Here is a 23213-nt window from a genome sequence, read left to right on the forward strand (position 1 = left end):
AATCCACTATTGTTCTAACCAAGTTCTACCTTAAGTTTGTAAAGAGATTCAATCATGTTATTCAATATGATTTTGATAAACCATTTCTGTTTTACACTTATATGACTTCTAACCCAATACTAGCTATAGTAAGACAGAACCAAGGATCGGGAGCTCTTGGGATGCAGTCAATGATGTCTGTGTCATTCTTTCCTGCATCCATTTTGAGTTGGGAATGTGACGTTATGGACACAAATTGTGACCATATAGACCATTATTGTAGCCAAGATCCTGTAGTGGCACCAAATCTTGTCAAATTGAGATTAAGGTGTCTCTGAGGAGGTTATGATTTACTGGTTATGATTATGCTATCTGTATGCATGTATCATTTTTTGTATTTAAAGTTATATGTACTGTCTCTATACTGTCTGCATTTCAAACTTGTGCTATGCTTCTGGGTGACACCCCAGACAATTTGGCATCAGCACTGCCTAGCCTGCTTGATGGCCCATTAGGGACTGTCAGCTATACAATTGACTCACTGAGAGAAGGCAGATACACCTTGTGACTCAGCAAGACATGCAGGGACATGCCTATGAACAGAACTCTTACGTGTTTCCATGCCATGTGCTGGGTAGCTTGTATTTGAGACAAAGGAAGCACAAGTCACATGGCAAAAGGACTATAAAAGGCAGCTACCTCATCTACATTTTGTTTTCAATCCTGCTTCTAACCTCTGGAGCAGAAGTTTCAAACTCAATTTACCTTAGGGCCAGTGCCAGTCCTCAAATCCTTCCAGTGGGCCAATAATGTCACTGAAGATGGTGTTCAGAAAACAAAAATTTTATATTGTAATTTTTATTTCAAATTTCTTAGAAATAATAAAACTGTCATACAACTTTATACAATTCTTCGCCTCTCAGAGAGTTTTTAGTGTTTGCCAGACACCTGGAAATGCTTCAGTTCTGTCAGTTTGTTGATGTTTGGCCTTAGTGACTGAGCAGTTGAAACCTTCAGGATTGCAGCAAGGCATGCATCAGATAGTTGTGTTCGGTATTTTTACTTGTATTCATTGTGGAAAAAAAGAATGCTGTCTCTATGTCAGGGGTTCTCAAACTGGGGGTTGGGACCCCTCAGGGGGTCACAAGGTTATTATATGGGGTGGGGTGCGAGCTGTCAGCCACCACCCCAAACCCTGCTTTGCCTCCAGCATTTATAACGCTGTTAAATATATTAAAACATTTTTTTTTTATTTATGGAGGGGGGTCACACTCAGAGGCTTGCTGTATGAAAAGAGTGACCAGTACAAAAGTTTCAGAACCCCTGCTCTACACTAACTCTGCCTGGTAACTAATGATGTTGCCTCCATGGCTGACTCTGCCCGGCAACTAGTGATGGTTTCTCTGTCCCTCTCCCCCAGACAATGGGAGCTCCAGGAGGAGCGGCGCCTGTTGTTGAGATTCCTAGAAACATGTCTGTCTGTGTCTCTCCTCCTTCTTTCCTCTGCGGGCAGAAGTGGGGAGGTTCTCAAGCCACAGATAGCCAGTGGACCGGGACTTTGAGACCCCTGCTCTGGAGGAACTTTGCTACAAACTGAAGCTCTGAACGAAGGACTGAATGACCCATCCAAGCTGTGGATGTACTAGAGAGACTTGATTTGAATCTGCAGTTTATTCCATCACTGCTAAAAGCCTGAATCAAGAAGTTTGCCATTAGATTTTAGATTCTAAAGGATTGGCAAGAACATGATTTGTGGGTAAGACCTGATTTGTATATTGACCTGGGTCTAGGGCCTGGTCCTCTGGGATCGGGAGAACCACTCTTCTTTTACTGGGATATTGATTCTCATAACGAGGCATCCCCATAAGGAGTGGTGCTGGTGTTGATACTGGGAAACTGGAGTGTCTAAGGGAATTGCTTGTGTGACTTATGGTTAGGCAGTGGGGTAAAACCAAAGTCTTCTCTGTTTGGCTAGTTTGCTGTGCCTTAGTAAAGGAACTCCAGTTTTGGGCTGTAATTGCCCTGCTCTAAGCAATTTGTCATGAATTGATACTCTCAGTTGTGTCCCGCCAGAAGTCATCGTTACATATGGTTAGATTAATTTCCATTAATTCTAACGAGATCGATGCCTATTGACATTAGACTGCATTGAAAAATCTGAGCAGACAATTTTAGTTGTTAAGCTCTGGTATGTCACGAGGTGGAATATAATAGATAGCCAAATACTGATATGACAGATCAGACCAGTTCTCTACCAGATATATGGGCTGTAATATTAGACGTCGCTCTGATATGGCAGAGGGTAGTCTACATGGATACCAATCTGCTGTCCTCTGACTGAGACTCCTGGCACTTTGCTCTGAAGTCTACATTTAGCCTTAAAATTTCAACCTGTAACCAGGAGAGGAAGGGAATATTCTGAATATTTATGGTATTAATTCATGAGATTTGATTAACTTTTCATGGTATGTTCTTCCAATTCAATTGCCCAGCCTGTTTTTTTGTTCCTAGACTCAACCCATGGCAGACACAGAATGGAGAAACCAAACGACCGTCACAGAATTAATCCTCCTGGCATTCGGGGATCTCCCTGACCTTCAAATTCTTCTGTTTCTAATGTTCCTAGTGATCTATATTGTAACCGTGGCTGGGAACACTCTCATTGTGGTGCTTGTTGTGACTGATCAGCACCTTCACACCCCCATGTACTTCTTCCTGGGCAACTTGTCCTACTTAGAGACTTGCTATAGCTCGACCTTCCTCCCCTGGTTACTGGCCAGTCTCCTGACTGGGAACAGAACCATCTCATTCACTGGCTGCTTCACACAACTGTATTTCTTTGGTTCTCTGGCAGCTACAGAATGCTATCTCCTAGCAGCAATGTCTTATGATCGGTATTTAGCCATATGTACACCCCTGCACTATTCAACTCTTATGAATAACAGGTTTTGCCTCCAGTTGGCTGCTGGATCATGGTTGAATGGTTGTTTGTCTACTGCCATCTTTATATTATTCATGTCACCATTAATATTCTGTGGCCCGAATGAAATTGACCACTTCTATTGTGACCCCATCCCATTGATAAAACTCTCCTGCAGTGACACACACCTGATCATATTGATAGATTTCATACTAGCCTGTGTATTCACCCTGCCTCCATTCCTACTAACCCTGACATCCTATGTGTGTATCATTTCCACCATCATGAAAATCCCATCCACCAGTGGGAGGTAGAAGACATTTTCCACCTGCTCCTCTCACCTCATCGTGGTGACAATTTTCTATGGCACAATAATGATTGTCTACATGCTACCGAAACTTGATAAACTTAGAGACCTGAAGAAAGTGCTCTCTCTTTGCTACACAGTCCTGACTCCCCTGGTAAACCCCCTCATCTACAGCCTGAGAAACAGAGAGTTCAAGGAAGCCTTGTGCAAAACAATCAGTAAATGTGGCTTTCACAAAAACACGCAGAGACTTCGAGATAATAAATTAGCCTGAGGTTTTCAAAGCTGCCTGGGTGATTTAAGCAATCAGCCCCCATTAAAATTAAGTTGAAAAATCCCATTGAAAAATCTGAGCACTAAAATGAAAAAGAATGGGAGATGATCTGCATAGAGTTACAAAGACAGTTTTTGTGGTCCCTCGCTGTATCCATATAACACAACTTATAGGAAATTGCCATTGCGGACAGCTCTGTCACTCTCTCATGTTCAGCACTGATACACACTGTATTATGGGATTTTTCTCCATGGTGTTGGCAGTTCACCCTATGTGAGAAGGGTTTATAGTGTCCGAAACTGCACAGAGCAAACATTGTGTAAGGCACAAAATCCACTAAACATGAAAGTAAATCCCTGGGTACATCCCCTGTTCATTGTTTCTGTATGTTAGATAATAAAGTCTTGTAATCAAATTCAGAGGAAGTGGGAATTTTTCATAATGTTTCATATGAATATTGTGTGTGCCTCAGTTTCCCCTATGTGGTGCATATTTAATTAGGTGAGAGAAAGAACTGTTTACTCTTTGCAGAGTATGACTGATGCCTAGCTGCCTGGGGCCTGGGTACCCATAACCATGGAGTCTTCCAGAAGACAATGGCCACTACAATTGCCCGGACATTTGCCGCCTAGTAACAAATGACCATGGATGGCCCACCCTTAGCAGGAAGCAAGCTGGGTGTAACAAGCTGGAGGAAAAAGAAGCGGGGAGGGGCCAGATCGGATTCTTAAGTGTGGACTGCTGGAGGCAGGGAGAAGCTTCTGAATTGGGACTACAGAGGGGTCACAGAGCTCTGGGTTTTGAGACTGACCCAGATATAACTTTCCATTCTCTGTGTTAATGAAAAACTTTCTATGCTGTGTTCCAGACAGCTCATAAACCCTCCTGCTTTTACAAGCCTGGCTGAAAGTCACTCCAGAGTCAGGAAGTCGGGGGTGCATTGCCCTCTTTGAGTGTTCAAGTCTTCTCCAAGTGTCCAATTCAGGTGGACTCGCTGAGGGGAGCTCAGAGTGAGGAGAAGGGGTGCCGAAGGCTGCTACATTAGGTTCCAGAAGGCGGTGAAGCCAAGAGGCCTACCCCAGTGAGCGTGTGACCCTAAGGGGGCTGACAGCCTGAAGGGGTTCTCCCAGGGACTCTTCCAGAACTTTTCAAGAACACCGGACCTGTGGATACGTGACAGGATGACTTCATCATTCTTATAGCTACAGGTCATTTTTTATGCCCCTAAGGACACAATGGAGAATCCAAACAGAGTTCAGGTCAATGTTGTCCTTTTAACCAGGGAAGGAGGTGGCCATAACCATGGTCCCATCATAGACTTTCCAGCTGGACACCAGGCAGAGTGGACACAATTTTAACCAATTTTTTATTTCCACAAAAAAGCCATTTCTGATCAAAATAAATGTTTGGACAATAAAAATACGAACTCCTGGGGCAGCAGAGATAGAGAAGTAAGCCTGAGAAATCTGACATGCCTGAAAATCTGCTTATTGCTGTCATATGCCTATGCAAATCAACCCAGGGCCGCCCAGAAGGGGGGGAAAGTGGGGCAATTTGCCCCAGGCCCCAGGCACCGTAGTGGCCCCCACAAGAGTTTTTCGGGGCCCATGGAGTGGGGGTCCTTCACTCGCTCTGGGGATTCTGGAAAACTCTCGCAGAGCCGGGGCCCCCGTACCTTCTTCCGCTCCAGGTCTTCGGTTGCAGGGAGTCCTTCCGCTCTGGGGCAAAAGGACCCCCCTGCTGCCGAATTACCGCTAAAGCGGGGGCCCCCCGCCGCCAAAGACCCTAGGCCCGGTGAATCCTCTGGGCAGCCCTGAATCCACCACCTTCACTGCGCTCACACAGGCCGGATGCAACCAGTCAGGCCCCAGCAGTTACCTATGGACACTTCACCAGGAACAGCATTACAGTTCTTATCTGGGCTAAACCCGGTTGTGACCAGCTCCAGCAAAGCCACAGCACCAGGATCACCAGGACCTTGGAGGGGGGAAGTTGGGCAAAGAAAGAACTTGACTCACAAGCCAGGTCCACTGGGTCTGTCCAAACCCAGCAGGGGGTTTACCAGGGCACATGTAGAACTGAGGCAATTCCTGCTGTCACGTCTGTCAAACCATCACTGATGAAGGACTCTGCTCGTGCTCCTGCAGGGCAGAAGCTGCTCTGCTGATGCCAGCTGCACAGAGCAGTTCAAAGGGAGGGGAACTGTTGCAATGAGTGTCCCCAAAACTCACTGCAACAAGCGCCCGTCCCGAGAGGGGTCGTTCTCAGGGCACGGTGTCTAGTCAGCCCCAGGTGCCTTAGACAGCTCTGCTATGTGCAGGGCCCTCTCCTTGGAGCATGAGGCAACCTATGGAGAGAGGATGCGGCTACCGCATACCAATGGGCAGAACTCCTGTGATGTCAAAATGTCAGGGCTGGCTCAGTCACTGGGAGAATGTCAGGGCTTGGCCAGAGGCAGGGGAGACGGGCACCACTGAGAACGGTAGGACTTCAGCTCTGCAGAAATTACTTTTGAAGGGACCTAAGGAGTTAGGCACCAAATCCTTAAGTTGGCTGCTTAACCCCTTAGACACCTATGAGAAGCTGTGCCTGGAGAGCCACTGGTGTTCTGTCATGGTAGGTTCAATCTATGCATTTCCATTGGAAACAGACCCCACACCAACAGAAATGCACTGGATGGATTGGAAACCCCTGCTGAACGTTTGTGAGCCACTGCTGTTGTTTAAGGTGCTGTTGTAGCCACGTCGTTAGATGTTTTGGCTGCATGTGTGTGTTCTCTTGTTTGCTGCACTGGCTGTGGCCAGGTAGCCAGTACAGCAGACTTTGGTCGAACTGCCCAATAAAACCACCAGACTCCAGTTCAGTAGTGAAGGCACTCGGCCAGGTTTATTGCTGACGAAGCATGGTCCTACTTGCCCGGTCAATATCTATAGTTACACTAGAATATGTATGCCAGTGACAATGGATATGGCTCAGTGAACAATGGGTATTTTCTTTTCCCTCCTAGGCAGGGCCAGCGCTTCCATTTAGGCAACCTAGGCGGTCGCCTAGGGCACCAGGATTTGGGAAGGCAGCATTTTGCTGCTCTCAGCGGCAATTCGGTGGCAAGGGGTCCTTCCACACTCCGGTTCTTCAGCGGTAATTCTGAAGCAGGTCCTTCCCTCGCTCCGGAACCTGCCGCTGAAGTGCCCTGAAGACCGGGAGCGTGGAATGACCCCCCGCCGCAGAATTGCCGCTGCCGACCTGGAGCGCAGAAGGACCCTTGCCTAGGGTGCCAAAAACCCTAGCCCCGCTCCTGCTCCTAGGCTAGACAAAGACACCCCTTTGCTACTCTTCTTTTATATACTGACACAAACAAGTTTCATATTGTCCCTCTAACATAGTTAGTGACTGCCCCCGACGTGGTTTGTTACAACCCAATACCTTATCAAAACATTTCTATCCTTCTTACTGTCATCCTGACCTTATCTTTAAGGGGTCAGCATGTTCCTCTTATCTTTGGGGGGGTGCTTCTACTATTCTTGGTATCCGTGTCTTCTGGTACCATCCCTCTGGAATGTGTTTATGTGACTGCTTAGTACCTAGGAGTGCTTCTGTTTTTGCAGCACCAGCCCTGTTCTTGCCAACTTCATATATCAGAGAGTGAACCTGCCAGCAGGCATGTCTTGTAACACCCTGATTTTTGCTCACAACCTGACTTTGCTTTATAGCAGAATGGCCTGACTTCTGTTCAGGCCTTAGGCCTTGTGTCTCAGGCTCTCTCTACTACAGCCACTAATGTTGCAATCAGGCTGTTCTGTGATTTGATTCTCAGTGGCTCTATTTTGGAATAGCGCACACGTAGCAGTAGGTAAGAAATGAAGAAAGGTGTGATTATGCTCTCTAGGGTCACTAGAGGGCAGAGGAATGGAAAGATGTAGTGGTGTTGCCCAGGGGATAGCAGCCAAAGTGGAAGGGCAAGAAAGGAGATGTTATGTTGTCAAATGACCACCTGAGGAAAGTGGAAAGGAAGGTGAAGTTGCATAATGGTTTATTAATTGTGAGGAATGGGCCCTGAAGAGAAAACGACCTCTGCAATATGTAATTAACTATGGATACTGGCAGATGTTGTGGAGTGAGAAATGGGCTGTTATACTAAATAATGGCTAGCAGGTGACATGACTCAAGAACTGGAAAGAGGCACTATGACAGCAAGAAGAATCCACTAGAGGACAGCAAAGAAACAGGCTGGGAAATCAACATTAGATGGCAACAGAGGAGAGGAACTGAGAGGGGGTGTCAGAAATATTGAGTAGTGACCAAAAGATTTTAGTAGCCAATACAATAATGGGAAAGTTATATTAGAAAAAGGCCCAGTAGGTGTGAGGATACTTATCATGGGGAAATAGATTCGTGTAATGACCCAGCCACTCCTAGTCTGTACTCAAGCCAAGTTAATGGTATCTAGGTTTCAAATTAATTCCATGTCAGCAGTTTCTCATTGGACTCTGTTTTTGAAGCTTTTCTGTTGCAAAATTGCCACCTTTAAGTCTATTACTAAGTGACCAGAGAGGTTGAAGTGTTCTCCTACTGGTTTTTGAATGTTATGATTCCTGATGTCAGATTTGTGTCCGTTTATTCTTTTGTGTAGAAACTGTCTGGTTTGGTCAATGTACGTGGCAGAGGGGCATTGCTGGCACACGATGGCACATATCACACTGGTAGATGTGCGGGTGAACGAACCCCTGATGGTGTGGCTGATGTGATTAGGTACTATGATGGTGTCACTTGAATAGATATGTGGAAAGATGATCCTTCACTCTCACCCTCACTCACTGATTTTGTTACGTTGTTATGTTGAGCATCCCCAAAACTGACTGCAACAAGCACCTGTCCCGAGAGGGCTAGTTCTCAGCGCACGATGCCTAGCCAGTCCTATGTGCCTTAGACAACTCCGCTGCACTCAGGACCCTCCCCTTGGGGTGTGAGGAAACCTATGATGAGATGAAGCAGCTCCCACTTACCAACAGGCAGAATTCCTGTGATACCCAAATGGCAGTGCTGGCTCAATGTCTGGGAGCACGTCAGGGCTTGGCCAGAGGCAGGGGAGGTGGACACCGGTGAGAACAGAAGGATTTCAGCACTGTGGGAAGGATTTTCCAAGGGCCCTAATGGAGTAATGCACCCAAATCCCTGTGAAAGGAGAGTTGGACATTTAAAACCCTTAGACGCCTCTGAGAATCTCAGTCTGAAGAGCCACTGGGATTCTATTTCAGGAGGTTCAATCTATGCATTTCCACTGGAAACAGAAATTCACTATATTGATTGGATACCCCTGCTAACCTCTGAGAGCTGCTGCTGTTGTTGTAGGTGCTGATATAGCCACTAATGTTGCAAACTTGCTGTTGTACGATTTGGTTCTCAGTGGCTCTAATTTGGAGCAGTGCACACCTAGCAGTAGGTAAGAAATTAGAAGAGATTAGATTATGCTCCCCAGGGTCACTAGAGGGCAGAGGAATGGGAAAGTTGCAGCCCTTCTGACCAATAGGCAACCAATAGCAGCCAAAGCGGAAGGGCAAGACAGGAGAAATTATGCTGCCAAATGACCACCCAAGGGAAGAGAAAAGGGAGGTGAAGCTGTTTAATGCTCTATAAGTGGTGAGGAAAGTACCCAGAAGAGATAAGGACCTCTATGTATGTAATGAACTATGGATAGTAGCAGATGTTGCAGAATCAGACGTGAGCAGTTTTCTAAATAATGGCCAGCAGGTGACATGGGTGAAGAACTGGAAAGAGGCAGCAATAGAATAATCCATTAATCCACTAATAATCCAGACTGTCTGTCATGTTATTGATTTGAACTGGGACCATATAGAACATGGTTGCAACCAAGGTCCTGTAGTGGCACCAAATCTTGTATAAAGGGGGTCAAATGAGGTGTCTAAGACAAGGTTATAGTTTGCTGGTTATGATTATGCTGTCTATATGTGTGTCTCAATTTTGTAGTTGAAGTTATGAATATTGGCTCTATACTGTCTGTATTTCAAACTCATGCTATGCTTATGGGAGGCATCCCAGACAAGTTGGTGTTAGCTCTGCCTAGCCTATTTGATGGCCCATTAAGGACCATCAGCTATACAATTGATCCATTGACAGAAGGCATTGTAACTCAGCAAAGTATGCAGGAACTTGCCCATGTGACTCCAGACTCCATTTTGCTGTAATTTTCCACAGTAAGAACAAGGAGGTGCTCTTACACCTGGAAAAGACTATAAAAGGCTGATGCCTCATCTCCATCTGCTCTTCAATCCTGCTTCTTACCTCTGGAGGGACTTTGCTACAAACAGAAGCTCTGAACAAAACAACTGAATGACCCATCCCAGCTGGGGATGTACTCCAGAGACTTGATCTTGTCTGGCTGGTTTGGTTTGCCTACAGGTGGAAAAACCCCAGTCTTGGGCTGTAACTACCCTGCTTTAAGCAATTTGTCCTGAATTGGCACTCTCAGTTGGGTCCCACCAGAACCAGCATCGTTATACTGTCATGCTGGGAAATGACCACTAGATGGCAGCAGAGTAGTGGGAACGGGAGCTGGTGTCAGGAATATTGACTAGGGACCAACAGATTTCAGAAACCAACATGATAATAGGAAAGTTATACTGTTAAATGTCAGAGGAGTAGCCGTGTTAGTCTGTTTCCACAAAAACAATAAGGAGTCCGGTGGCACCTTAAAAACTAACAGATTTCTTTGGACATAAACTTTTGTGGGTAAAAAACCACTTCTTCAGATGCATGGAGTGAAATGTATAGATACAAGCATGAATATACTGGCACATGAAGAGAAGGGAGTTACCTTACAAGTGGAGAACCAGTGTTGACAAGGCCAATTCAATCAGGATGGATGTGATCCACTCTCAATAATTGATGAGGAAGTGTCAATACCCAGAGAGGGAAAATTGCTTTTGTAATGAGCCAGCCACTCCTAGTCCCTGTTCAAGCCCAAATTGATGGTGTTAAGTTTGCAAATAATTTATAGCTCTGCAATTTCTCTTTGAAGTCTGTTTTTGAAGTTTTTTTGTTGCAGGACGGCTACTTTAAATCTCTTATTGAATATCCAGGGAGATTGAAGTGTTCTCCTACTGGTTTTTGTATGTTACCATTCCTGATGTCTGATCTGTATCCATTTATTCTTTTACATAGAGACTGAGCCGTTTGGCCAGTGTACATGGCAGAGGGTCATTGCTGGCACATAATGGCATATATCACATTAGTAGACGTACACGTGAATGAGCCCCTGATGGTGTGGCTCATCATGTGATTACGTCCTAAGAAGATGTCACTAGAGTAGATATGGAGACAGAGTAGGCAACGAGGTTTGCTACAGGGATTGGTTCCTGGGTTGGTGTTTCTGTGGTGTGGTGTGTAGTTGCTAGTGAGTATTTGCTTCAGGTTGGGGGGTTGTCTGTAAGCGAGGACTGGCCTGTCTCCCAAGGTCTGTGAGAGTGAGGGATCGGGTTTCCAGGATAGGTTGTAGATGGTTGATGACGTGCAGGAGAGGTTTTAGATGGGGCTGTACGTGAAGGCCAGTGGTGTTCTCTTATTTTCCTTGTTGAGCCTGGCTTGTAGTAGGTGACTTCTGGGTACCCATATCACTCTGGCAATTTGTTTCCTCACTTCCCCAGGTGAGTATTGTAGTTTTAAGATCTTGTAGGTGTTTGTCTCTGTTTGAGGTATTGGCACAAATTTGGTAAATCAAAGGAGAAGCTCATTTTCCAAAGGTAGATCAAATGTACCTGCTCATCCCTTCAGTAACTGAAGGTCTTTTCACTGAAAAAATTCAGTTTCCGCAGAAAGAGGAGAGACAAAAAACTCAGCTGAGGATCCTGAATCCTGGCGACCGAACCCTGAGAAATAAGAGCTCATCGATTCAAGCTTGGGCTGTGCTGTGGTTACAGGTGAGCACCATCTTTCTTACTGTATTTCTATACCACCACCAAACAGATGCATGAATGTGCTTTGTGAATGTTAGAGGGACGAGGTAGGCGAGGTAATATCTTTTATTGGACCAGCTTCTGTTGGTGAACAAGAGGAGATTTTCAGCTACACAGAGCTCTTCTTCCAATGAATATAAGTAGTTTCATCCTCACCTTCCCACAGCAGTGCCAGTCAGTGTTCATAGCACCATTTCGCAGAGATGGAGCGTTAGATCCATGTCTTGTGACAGGTCCTCAGTTGAGGATCTGCTCCACTGACAGAAATGAAGATGCTTTGATTTACACCAGCAGGAGATCTGGCTCAGTGTGCCCCATATGGGGTGCGGAGTGGTGCTAGCATCTTACTATCCAAGATCACACAGGCCAGAGTGTTTCTAGACACTGAATTCAGGGACAACATCTTACACACACACACACACACACACACACACACACACACACCAGTGCTTTTCTCTATTATCATCCCACAAACATATGGAGTGCAGAGGGTCGCTCCCCAGTTAGGGTTGCCCATCAGCCTGGTTTTACTTGTTCCTAAGTGCCATCCTCTTAAGAGCTGTATTTTTTTACTGCTACGTAGTCAATGTCGGGAATCAGAAAAGGCATTGCCAGTCCCTGACCACGTCACCATCACCACCACGGGAACGAAGGGAGAATTTACTCCACTTCATAAATCTATGACATGAACTGTTCTCTTGTGAGGAGGGCGGAGAAATTATTCTTTCTCCTACAGGGCACTGAAATGCTGAATATACCAAGAAACACTGTTAAATTAATTTCCATTAATTCTAAGAGAAGATTGGTTCAACATTTTAGTTGATGTATTTATTGATTTTGACTCCAAAGTCATGGCATGATTCTGGCAATTGCCAGATGTGAAATACAGCATTTAAGCATCATTGTTAAAGTTCTGTATGTCACTAGATGGGATACAACAGTAGATAAAGAGTCTGATCTGCATATCAGTACTTGGCTACCAGAGAAATGGACTGTTATACTAGTCATTGCTCTAATATGGCAGAGGGTGGTCTACAAGGATACAAAAGATCTGTTCTCGAACTGAGACTACATGCACTTTGACTGAAGTCTACATTTAGCCTTAAAATTTCATCTGGTAGTCAGGAAATGGAGGGAGTTTCTGAATACTTATGGAACTAATTCATGACATTTGATTACCTTTCAGCTCTGTTCTTCCAATTCAATTGCACAGTTTGCTTTATTATTCCTAGACTTAACCCATGGCAGACATAATCCGGAGAAACCAAACGGTTGTCACAGAATTTATCCTCCTGGGCTTTGGGGATTTCCCTGTCCTGCAAATTCTTCTCTTTCTAATCTTCCTAGTGATCTACATGGCAACTGTGGCTGAGAACATGCTCATCACTGCACTAATTGTGGCTGATCAGCACCTTTACACTCCCATGTACTATTTCCTAGGGAACTTGTCCTGCTTGGAGACCTGCTACACATCCACCCTCCTGCCCAGGATGCTGGTCAGTCTCCTGACGGGGAACAAAACCATCTCATTCAGTGGCTGCCTCTCACAACTGTATTTCTTTTGTGCTCTGGCAGGTACAGAATGCTATCTCCTAGCAGCAATGTCTTATGATCGGTATTTAGCGATATGTAAACCCCTGCACTATTCAACTCTTATGAATAACAGGCTTTGCCTCCAGCTGGCTGCTGGGTCATGGTTAAATGGTAGCTTGGCCACTACCATCATTATTTATTCATATCACAGTTAATTTTCTGTGGCCCGAATGAAATTTACCATTTCTATTGTGATCCCATCCTACTGATGGAACTCTCCTGAAGTGACACAAACCTGAGCATATTGGTGAATCTCATATTCGTCTCCATATTCATCCTGTCTCCATTCCTACTAACCATGACATCCTACGTGTGTATCAGCGCCACCATCCTAAGAATCCCTTCCACCACCGGGAGACAGAAGGCCTTTTCCACCTGCTCCTCTCACCTCACTGTGGTGACAATTTTCTATGGCACCATAATGATTTTCTACATGCTGCCGAAACATGATACACTCACAGATCTGAAGAATGTTCTCTCTCTTTGCTTCACTGTCCTAACTCCCCTGGGAAACCCCCTCATCTACAGCCTGAGAAACAGAGAGGTCAAGGAAGCCTTGAGCAAAGCAGTCAGTAAATGTGGCTTTCACAAAAACATTCAGAGACTATGAGATAATAATTTAGTCTGCGTTTTGAAAGCTGCCTCAGTGATTGAAGCAATGAGCCTGTGATGCACTGTACCTCAAAGTAGCACCCTGTAGCCCCTATATTCATCTTTTGTATATTGTTGTGATATTTCATAAAAAGCATGCCTTGTGAGGTATCATTTGAAAGGTCATGATCTGCTGAAACTCATTCCTCTGTCAAAACATGTATGTCATCATTGTATACAATGTTATGAGCTTTTGTTATATGGTTGTTATTGAAATATGTTGGGAGTCTGGGAGTCTCCCACTGTTAGTTTTCCAGTGACAACATAGGAGCTGACTCACACTCAGGCGATCATTAAATGACCATCACTAGCCATTGACCAGCAGGGGAATTGCAAACAAGAGATTCATAATTCTGTAAAAGACAGTTGCGCAAGTACCGCACAATGGGAATTTCTGAACTCTGTGACTCAGCAAGGCCCACTAGGACATGTCCGATCTAGTATTTTTTCAGGGACATGAATTGAGAGTATAAATTAAGGGACAGTGGGGCATCATGAGACCACCTCTCTCCTCCCCCACCTATTCTGGAGGCAACAAGAACACTGGGAAGACAAAGACTTTGAACTGGGGAGGTTGGTCCCAGGCTGGGAGGGGAATTCAGCCTGTGTATTAAGAACTGTAGCCTGCCTGTGACATCCAGTGGGGTGAGAAAAGCTGTTTGAATCAAATCTTACTGAGTCTGATAAAGTTTAGGATTTAGAATGTGTGTTTCCTTTTTATTTCTTAGACATAAGGGTCGGAGACAGTTACCTAACACTTATAATCACTTAAAATCTATCTTTCTGTAGTTAATAAACTTATTTTAATGTTTAATCTTAACCAGTGAGTTTGTCTAATTCTTGGGGAATCTGCTCAGATTATAAAGGCTGGTGCCCACTAGCCTTTGATGAAGTGGCGAACTAATTAATGAGCTTGCATTGTTCAAGAGAAGGTCTTGAGCAGTGTAAGATGGTACATTTCTGGGGCTGCAAGGCTTGGGGCATTTGCTGGTGTCTCCATCTGTATAGTTCACGAGTAGCTTGGAGAGCATTCATGCAACTCAGCTGAGTGTGTCTCTGTATGCTGGTGACTGTGTGATAACAGCAACTGGGGAGGGCGGGGGGTTGCTGCTTCTCACTATTAAAGCATCATGACAGACAGCCCAGGCTGGAGAGATAAGGGGGCACAGCAGTCCCACAGCTCCAGGTTGTACACCAGGGGTCCCGTTGCATAGCCCCAATAAAATTAAGTTGAAAACTCCCATTGTCCATCTAAGTGGAAGGGCCAGGGAGGGAGCTGGCCAAAACCATGTTCCCATCATAAAGTTTTCAACTGGGCACCAGGAGCAGTGGAGACAATTTTATCCATTTTTTATATATCTGTAAAAAAGCCATTATTATCAAAATAAATGTTGGTATTTTTGTTGTCCAAACTCTTGGTGCAACCTTTTTAGGAAATCTGCCACCTCTGAAATTGTGCCTAATTCCATCCTGATCATAACCCCTTGCAAACCAACCACTTTCATTACACTCACACAGGCCAGATGCAAACTGCCAGGCCCTAGCAGTAACCTCTGGATACTTCACCAGGAACAGCTTTATAGCTCTTATCTAAGCTAAACCTGGCTGTGACCAGCTCCAGCAAAGCAACAGCTCCAGGTTCACATTGCCCTTGGAGGCGGGGAGGTTGGGCAAACAAAGAGGTAGACTCCCAAGCCAAGGGCACTGGGACTGTCCAGACACAGCAGCGGGTTAGCCAGAGCACATGTAGAACTGAGGCCATTTCTGGGATCAGGTCTGTCAAATGGTCACTGACAAGGGACTCTTCATGAGGCCCTGAAGGGCACGAGCTAATCTGCTGCCATCAATTGTACAGAGCAGTTCAAGGGGACCTGTTACAATGAGTATCCCCAAAACTGACAGCAATGAGTACATGTCCCAGAGGGCTAGTTCTCAGGACTTAGTGTCCAGCCTTCCTAAACTGGTTTGGACAGCTCTACTGCATGCAGGGTCCCCTCTTCGGGCCATGACACAGCCTATGGTGAGAGAAAGTGGCTACCGCCTAGCAATGAGCTGAACTGTGGTGCCAGACACAGCAGTGCTGGCTCAGCCACTGAGAGCACGTCAGGACTTAGCCAGAGGCAGGGGAGCTGGGCACCAATGAGAACTGTAGGACTTCAGCACTGCAGAAAGGATATTCCAAGTGACCTAACAGAGTTAAGCATCCATGTCCCACTGCAAAAGGATTTGGGTGCCTATCTCGCTTAGACACCTCCTAGAATCTCAGCCTGGAGAACCACTGGGCTGCTGTCACTGTAGCTTCAATCTATGTATTTCCACTGGAAACACACCCCAGCGACAGAACTGCACTGAATTAATGGTAAACTGTGATAAACCTTTGAGACCCACTAATGTTGTATGTGTAGTTGTGGCCACTATTGTTGCAAACATGCTGTTGTGTCATTTGGTTCCCAATAGTTAAAATTTTGAACTGGGCACACCTAGCAATAGGTAAGAAATGAGGGAAGATGCAGTTATGCTGTGTAGGACCACTGGAGGGAGGAGGAATGGGAAAGGTGCAGCCCAATGGACAGCAGCCAAAGTGGAAGCACAAGAAAGCATTTGACTTATGTAGTCAAATGACCAAGGGAGGGAAGTGGAAAGGGAGGTGAAGCTGTATAATACTGTGTAAGTGGTGAGCAAAGAGCATTGCAGAGAAAAGGAACTCTGTGCTTTGTAATGGACAGGGGTCAGTAGGAGATGTTACGGATTGAGAAATGGGCTCTTATATTAAATAATGTCCACCAGGTGACATGAGAGTCAAAAATGGGAAAGAATCAGCTATAGCAAGAAGAATCCACTACAGGAGCACAGAGTAACAGGCTGCCATGCTGGGAAATCGACGTTAGATGGCAGCAGAGTAGAGGAAAGGAAAGGGTTGGCGGTCAGAAATACTGACCAATAGATTTCAGTAGCCAAGAAAATAATAGGAAAGTTATACTGTAAAATAGCCACTAGGTGGCAGCATACAACCATAGATTTAGAAGGGATGGCAAGGCTCATCTAGTCTAACCCCCTGTTAAAATGCAGGATTTGTTGAGTCTCAGCCATCCAAGACTGATGGCTGTCCAGCCACGTTTTTAAAACTTCCAGTGAAAGAGATTCCTGTGATTTAATCTAAATCTGTTATGCTGCAGTTTGAACCCATTGTCTCTTGTCCTGCCCACTGTGGCAAGAGAGACCAACTTTTCTCTTTTTTTTTATGACAGCCTTTCAAGTGTTTGAAGATTGCTATCATGTCCCACATTAATTTGCTCTTTTCCAAACTAAACAAAAACAGTTCCTTCAGCCTTTTGCTCATATGACTTGCATTCCATCCCTTTGATCATCTTTGTCGTTCATCTCTGGATCCTTTCCAGTTTCCCTACATCCTTTCTATACATTGGTGACCAAAAGTGGACAGTGTCTTCAGCTCAGGCTAACCAGAGCCGAGCAGTGGTGCTATCACCTCCTGAGACTTGTGTCTTATGCCTCTCTTAATACAACCTAAAATTGCATTTGCTTTTTTTGAAACAGCATTGAATGTGCAATGACTGGTCAAGGTCAGGACAACTACACATGTGTTCCTCCACTATGGTACAGTGAGGCCATGCAGTCTCAGGATTCCTGCTCCTCAGTCATTACCTCTCTTGGGTGGCTAGTTACCACTTTACCTTCTACCTGTTGGTTCTATCAGAACATCTCTATCCATCAGCCGGTTATCCTGACCTTATCTTTAGGAGGCATCAGTGTGTCCCTGTTATCTTCGGGGAGTCTGTTTACACCATACTTGGTATCAGGGTGTTCTGGTACTACCCTTCTGGAATGAGTTTACATGAGTGTCCTGTGCCTAGCACTTCTTAGGAATGTTTCTGTTTTTCCAGCACCAGCCCTGTTCCTGCCAGGTTCTGTGAACTTGCACATAGGCATGTTTGTAACAGGGCCTGACTTCTGCTCACAGCCTGATTTTCCTAATTTTGTTTTATATCAGCCGGGCCTAACTACTTTAGTTCAGGCCTTAGGTCTCATACCAGGCCCCTTATACCAAGCTTCATGTCTCAGGGTCTCTTCTTCTACTACAAAGGCAACGGGACAACTGACATGAGTAAAGTTTGCTGAGGAGAGTCAGTCTCTGCATGGTCATACATTCCAGGGACACTACGTTACATTTCAGCCATGCAGAGCAATGAGCTCATACAGCTGGCAGCAGAAAGGCGATTCCTCTGGGTGTGGGAGGTTGTTTGTATCAGGACAGTTGTTTGTACTGTCTGCACAGAAAACACAGCGCTAACTCCCCAGACTCAGCGCCTTCAGAGGTGGAATCAAGGGAGACGAAGCCTTCCATGGAGAAGGATACAAATATGAGGACTCTGCACTTCGTAAATGGAGGGGGCAGAGCATGTTCTAAGATAGGTTGCAGCAGCTGCTTGTCTATTCAGGTAGATGCAGGTGTCTTCGCTGAGAAGATCCAGTTTCTTTTGAATGATGAGACCCAAAAACCTCAGTGGTGGAAACCGAGTCCTAACTGCCAATCCCTGAGAAATTGGAGCTCATGGCTTGAAGCTTGAGCCATCATGTGGTTACAGGTGAGCGCCCTCTTCCTGACTGTGTTTCTATACCAAACAGGGGCATGAGAGTGCTTTGTGAATATTGTAGCAGTGTTATTGTAGCCGTGTTGGTCCCACAATATTAGAGAGACAAGGTGGGTGAGGTATTATCTTTTATGGGACCAACTTCTGTTGGTAAGAGAGACAAGCTTTCGAGCTAGAGCTCAACTCGAAAGCTTGTCTCTTTCACCAGCAGAAGTTGGTCCAATAAAAGATATTATCTCACTCACCTTCTCTCTGTATATATTAGCAGTTTTAGCCTCACCTTCCCACAGCAGTGCCAGTCGGTGGTAATAGCACCATTTAACAATGGGGAAATTGAGATACATGTCTTGTGAAAGGTCCTCAGCTGGGGATTTGGCCCATCACTCCAACAGAACTATGACTGATTGATACCAGCTGGGGATCTGGCTCAGGATAACTAGGGTGAAGCATGGAAGATAATAATGGAAATCAAAATTAAGTAAAGCTGATAGAAAGGAACATTCAAATGGCATTTAAGGTGGGTAAAGTGTAAGAACAAAATTAGGAGCATAAGAAGGAATTTGAAGAACAAATGGTCTTAGTTAAAAGTAAATAAGAAAACTGTTTCACTATATCTGATTCAGGCAGGTTGCAAGAGAATCCACAGAATAAAGAAAATATAGATATAGATATTTCAGAAGGTCTAAGACTGAGATTTGCAAAGCCACCTAGGAATTGGGTGTCCTTATCTCCTATTAGAACCCTTATCTCCTAACCAGAACCCCTAGTTTGAGAACTTCACCTCAAATGATTTCTTTGTATTGATCTTCACCAAAAAGTGTTACAAAAAGTTATCTATGTCAGGTCAACTTTTTTCAGGTAACAGCCAATCAGAGCCTGAAGTATCAAATGAGTAGCTTCTTGAACTAATTGGAATTTGGGTTTTCTCTGTATCACTTTAGGAGAACGTAGTAATATAGGAACTGCCAGATTAGATCACATCCAAGGGCCATCCTGTCCAGTATCTTTCCCCGAGAGTGGCTAGTACTAAATGTTTCAGAGGGAAATGTCAGAACTCCACAGTAACAGTTCTGGGATGATCTCCCGCAACATGTGTCATGTTGGACTACAATAGTTAGAAATTGGCTTAACTCCCCCAAACATGAGGTTTAATATTTATTCCAAAACTGTTGTTGCCATTAATTTTGATAACTTTGGATATTTATATCTGGATATTGATATTAATCTCTTCTGGAATCTAGTTAAATCCTTCATATCAATGACTTTCTGTAGCAGTGAGTGTGATGCTCCCAATGAGGATGCAACAGGGTGAGTGCCATACTCAGGGCAGAGAGTTACAAACCAGAGCACAAACCCTCATTGGTTGTGAGTTCTAAACTTAGATTTCACCAACCAACTGCACCGAGTGCAAACTCCTCAGGCACTTTAACAGCCCTGACAGTCACTTACAGTCCCCTTGGCTGCACCAGTCTCTCCTGCCACCCAGGTGACTGTATCTGTGTTACATGGCCTCTTACGCCAAGAATCGCAGCAATATTCAGGTTACTCACGACTTCCCTCAGGTGAATTGCACTTTAGGTCTCACACCAGAGATGACACTTGTAGCCAATGCTGTAGTGAACTATAGGAAGATTTATTAAATAGGAAAAGGAAATGAGAGTTATTTACAAGATTAAAGCAAGAAAACAGACCTGTGAGTGAGTCTCAGTCTCAGGTTTCAATAGGTAATACAGGCTTCTCTCAACAGCAAGGGAGATTGCAGCTGTGTATCTGTCAGTGTCTCACTGAGAGAAGGAGACCATGGCAGGAGCTGGTACCTGGTCTGCCAGCATCACCATGAGTTCCACACTTTAACTACATGCTGTGTGAACAAGTATTTCATTGTATAGATTTTAAGTTTCCCACCTTTTTATTTCATTGTATGTCCCCCTTGTTCTTGCAGTAAGGGGCAGGGAAAACAGAAGTTCCACATGCTGCCTTCTCCAGACCTTTATTTATCATGTCCCCCTCTCCTTTCAAAGGTAACAACTTGACCTTTCCAATTTCTTTTCAGATGGTAGTTTTTCCTATCTCAATCATTCTTGCCACTCTTCTCTGAATACCTCACTCCTACCCACCCCCTGACCTGAGAAGGCCTTTAAAGTGTAGATAACATTGAGGTTCTTCAATGGGACATGTTAGTCCTTATGGAACACAGGACTGAGTCCCTATGGGGTGGATCACAAGGTAGCACAGATCACAGGGTAGCACATTCCGGATTGTTTCTACACTCTGACTTCAGGAGCATCTTTCTTCACCAGTCTCGTTCTCATTCCTGTATTATCAGCCCACAACTATTCAGGAGTGATGAATCACTGCACAGGTAAGGGGAAAAACTAGGCAGATTTGCAACTCTCCTAACACCCACTGACAAAACAGTAGTTTAATACTGTTACAATGTTAACACAGGGAATTCTTATCCAAAACAGAAAATATATTGACAGTCACTCATCATGTCCTTCTCCTTCTCATTACACGAGCTAAAAATTTATTTCACTTCATAATTTCTGACATAAACTGACCTTTTGTGAAGGGCTTGAAAATAATTATTCCTTTTAAAATTGGACACAAAAATACTCAATATATCAAGATATATTAATTTCCATTAAATCATAAATTCCATTAATTAACAAGATCTGCGCCTAAGGACACTAGAGTGCATTGAAAAATCTCAGACCAAGATTTTAGTTGATGTATTTATTGATTTTGACTCCTAAGACATGGCATGATTCTGGCCGTTGCAAGAAGTGGATGCTGCATTTAAGCATCATTGTTAAACTACAGTCTGTCACTAGATGGGATATGATAGTAGATAAGGAAAGGGTCTGATCTGTCATATCAGTACTTGTTTACCAGAAAAATGGGCTGTTATAGTTGTCATTGCTGTGATATGGCAGAGGCTGGTCTACATGAATACCAATGTTCTGTTCTCAGACTGAGACTCCTGGCACTTTGCTCTGAAATCTACATTTAGTCTTAAAATTTCAGCCTGTAACCAGGAGAGGAAGGGGAGTTTCTGAATATTTATGGAATTAATTCAAAAGACTTGATTAACTTTAAATTCTATGTCCTTCTGATTTAATTGCAGTTTTATTATTCCTAGACTAAACCCATGGCAGACACAGCCAGGAGAAATCAAACGGCCATCATGGAATTCACCCTCCTGGGATTTGGGGATCTCCCTGAACTGAAAATTCTTCTCTTCCTGATGTTCCTAGTGATCTACATCACAACTATGGCCGGGAACATCCTGATCATTGCACTAGTTGTGACTGATCAACACCTTCACATCCCCATGTACTTCTTCCTGGGGAACTTGTCATGCTTGGAGACCTGCTACATCTCAACCATCCTGCCCAGGTTGCTGGCCAGTCTCCTAACTGGGGACAAAACCATCTCATTCAGTGGCTGCATCACACAACTGTATTTCTTTGGTTTTCTGGGATGTACAGAATGCTATCTCCTAGCAGTGATGTCTTATGATCGGTATTTAGCGATATGTAAACCCCTGCACTATTCAGCTCTTATGAACACCAGGTTTTACCTCCAGTTGGCTGCTGGGTCATGGTTAAATGGTTCTTTGGCTACTGCCATCTTTATATTATTCATGTCACTATTAATATTCTGTGGCCCAAATGAAATTGACCATTTCTATTGTGACTCCATCCCATTGATAAAACTCTCCTGCAGTGACACACACCTGATCATATTGCTAGATTTCATTCTAGCCTGTGTATTCACTTTTCCTCCATTCCTACTAACCATAACATCCTATGTGTGTGTCATTGCCACCATCCTGAGAATCCCCTCCACTACCGGGAGGCAGAAGGCATTTTCCACCTGCTCCTCTCACCTCATCGTGGTGACAATTTTCTATGGCACAATAATGATTGTCTACATGCTACCGAAACGTGAAACACTCAGAGACCTGAAAAAAGTGTTTTCTCTTTGCTACACAGTCCTGACTCCCCTGGTAAACCCCCTCATCTACAGCCTGAGAAACAGAGAGGTCAAGGAAGCCTTATGCAAGGCAGTCAGTAAATGTGGCTTTCACAAAAACATGCAGGGTTTCTGAGATAATTACTTAGCCTGAGGTTTTCAAAGCTGCGTGGATGATTTAAGCAATCAGCCTCCATTAAAATTAAGTTGAAAAGTCCCATTGAAAAATCTCAGCAGTAAAATGAAAAAGAATTGGAGATGATCAGCATAGCGTTACTAAGACAGTTTTTGTGGTCCCTCACTGTGTCCATGTAACACAACTTATAGGAAATTGCCATTGTGGACAGCTCTGTCACTCTCTCATGTTCAGCACTGATACATACTGTATTATGGTATTTTTCTCCATGGTGTTGGCAGTTCACCCTATGTGAGAAGGGTGTACAGTGTCCGAAACTGCACAGAGCAAACATTGTGTAAGGCACAAAATCCACTAACCATGAAAGTAAATCCCTGGGTACATCCCTGTTCATTGTTTCTATATGTTAGATAATAAAGTCTTGTAATCAAATTCAGAGGAAGTGGGAATTTTTCATAATGTTTCATATGAATATTGTATGTGCCTCAGTTTCCCCTCTGGGGTGCGTATTTAATTAGGTGTGGGGAAGGACTGTTTATTCTTTGCAGAGATTAAAGACACAGGTATGACTGATGCCTAGCTGCCTGGGGCCTGGGTACCCAACCCATGGAGACTCCCAGAAGACAATGGCCACTACGATTGTCCAAACATTTGCCACCTAGAAACAAATGACCATGGATGGTTCACCCTTAGCAGGAAGCCAGCTGGATGTGAAAAGATGGAGGACAAAGGCCTGGGGAGTGGCAAGGTGGGATTCTTAAGTGTGGGCTGCAGGAGGCAGGGAGAAACTTCCGA

At 44.5% G+C, this 23213-nt stretch overlaps 1 protein-coding gene and 2 pseudogenes across 1 annotated transcript; all 3 read left to right on the plus strand.

Annotated features, from left to right (window-relative positions):
* Positions 1-2499: 2499 nt before the first annotated feature.
* Positions 2500-3480, plus strand: LOC127032137 (olfactory receptor 6N1-like; annotated as a pseudogene).
* Positions 3481-12691: 9211 nt separating this feature from the next.
* On the plus strand, positions 12692-13653 carry LOC127032138 (olfactory receptor 6N1-like; annotated as a pseudogene).
* Positions 13654-21455: 7802 nt separating this feature from the next.
* Positions 21456-22418, plus strand: LOC127032139 (olfactory receptor 5D18-like). The gene is made up of 2 exons (XM_050919157.1): positions 21456-21726; positions 22012-22418. The coding sequence occupies exons 1-2, from the start codon at positions 21456-21458 to the stop codon at positions 22416-22418; spliced, it is 678 nt and encodes a 225-aa protein (XP_050775114.1).
* Positions 22419-23213: the final 795 nt, after the last annotated feature.

This window comes from Gopherus flavomarginatus, chromosome 12 (genome assembly GCF_025201925.1).
Source record: "Gopherus flavomarginatus isolate rGopFla2 chromosome 12, rGopFla2.mat.asm, whole genome shotgun sequence".
Classification (NCBI taxonomy): domain Eukaryota; kingdom Metazoa; phylum Chordata; order Testudines; family Testudinidae; genus Gopherus; species Gopherus flavomarginatus.

What these genes read in the sequence shown, in the direction of transcription:
- LOC127032139 (XM_050919157.1), top strand. Translation starts at nt 21,456, where the DNA reads ATGGCAGACACAGCCAGGAGAAATCAAACGGCCATCATGGAATTCACC. An exon ending in GCTGGCCAGTCTCCTAACTG is followed by an intron (nt 21,727 to 22,011) that starts GGGACAAAACCA and finishes GTGACTCCATCC; the next exon opens with CATTGATAAAACTCTCCTGC.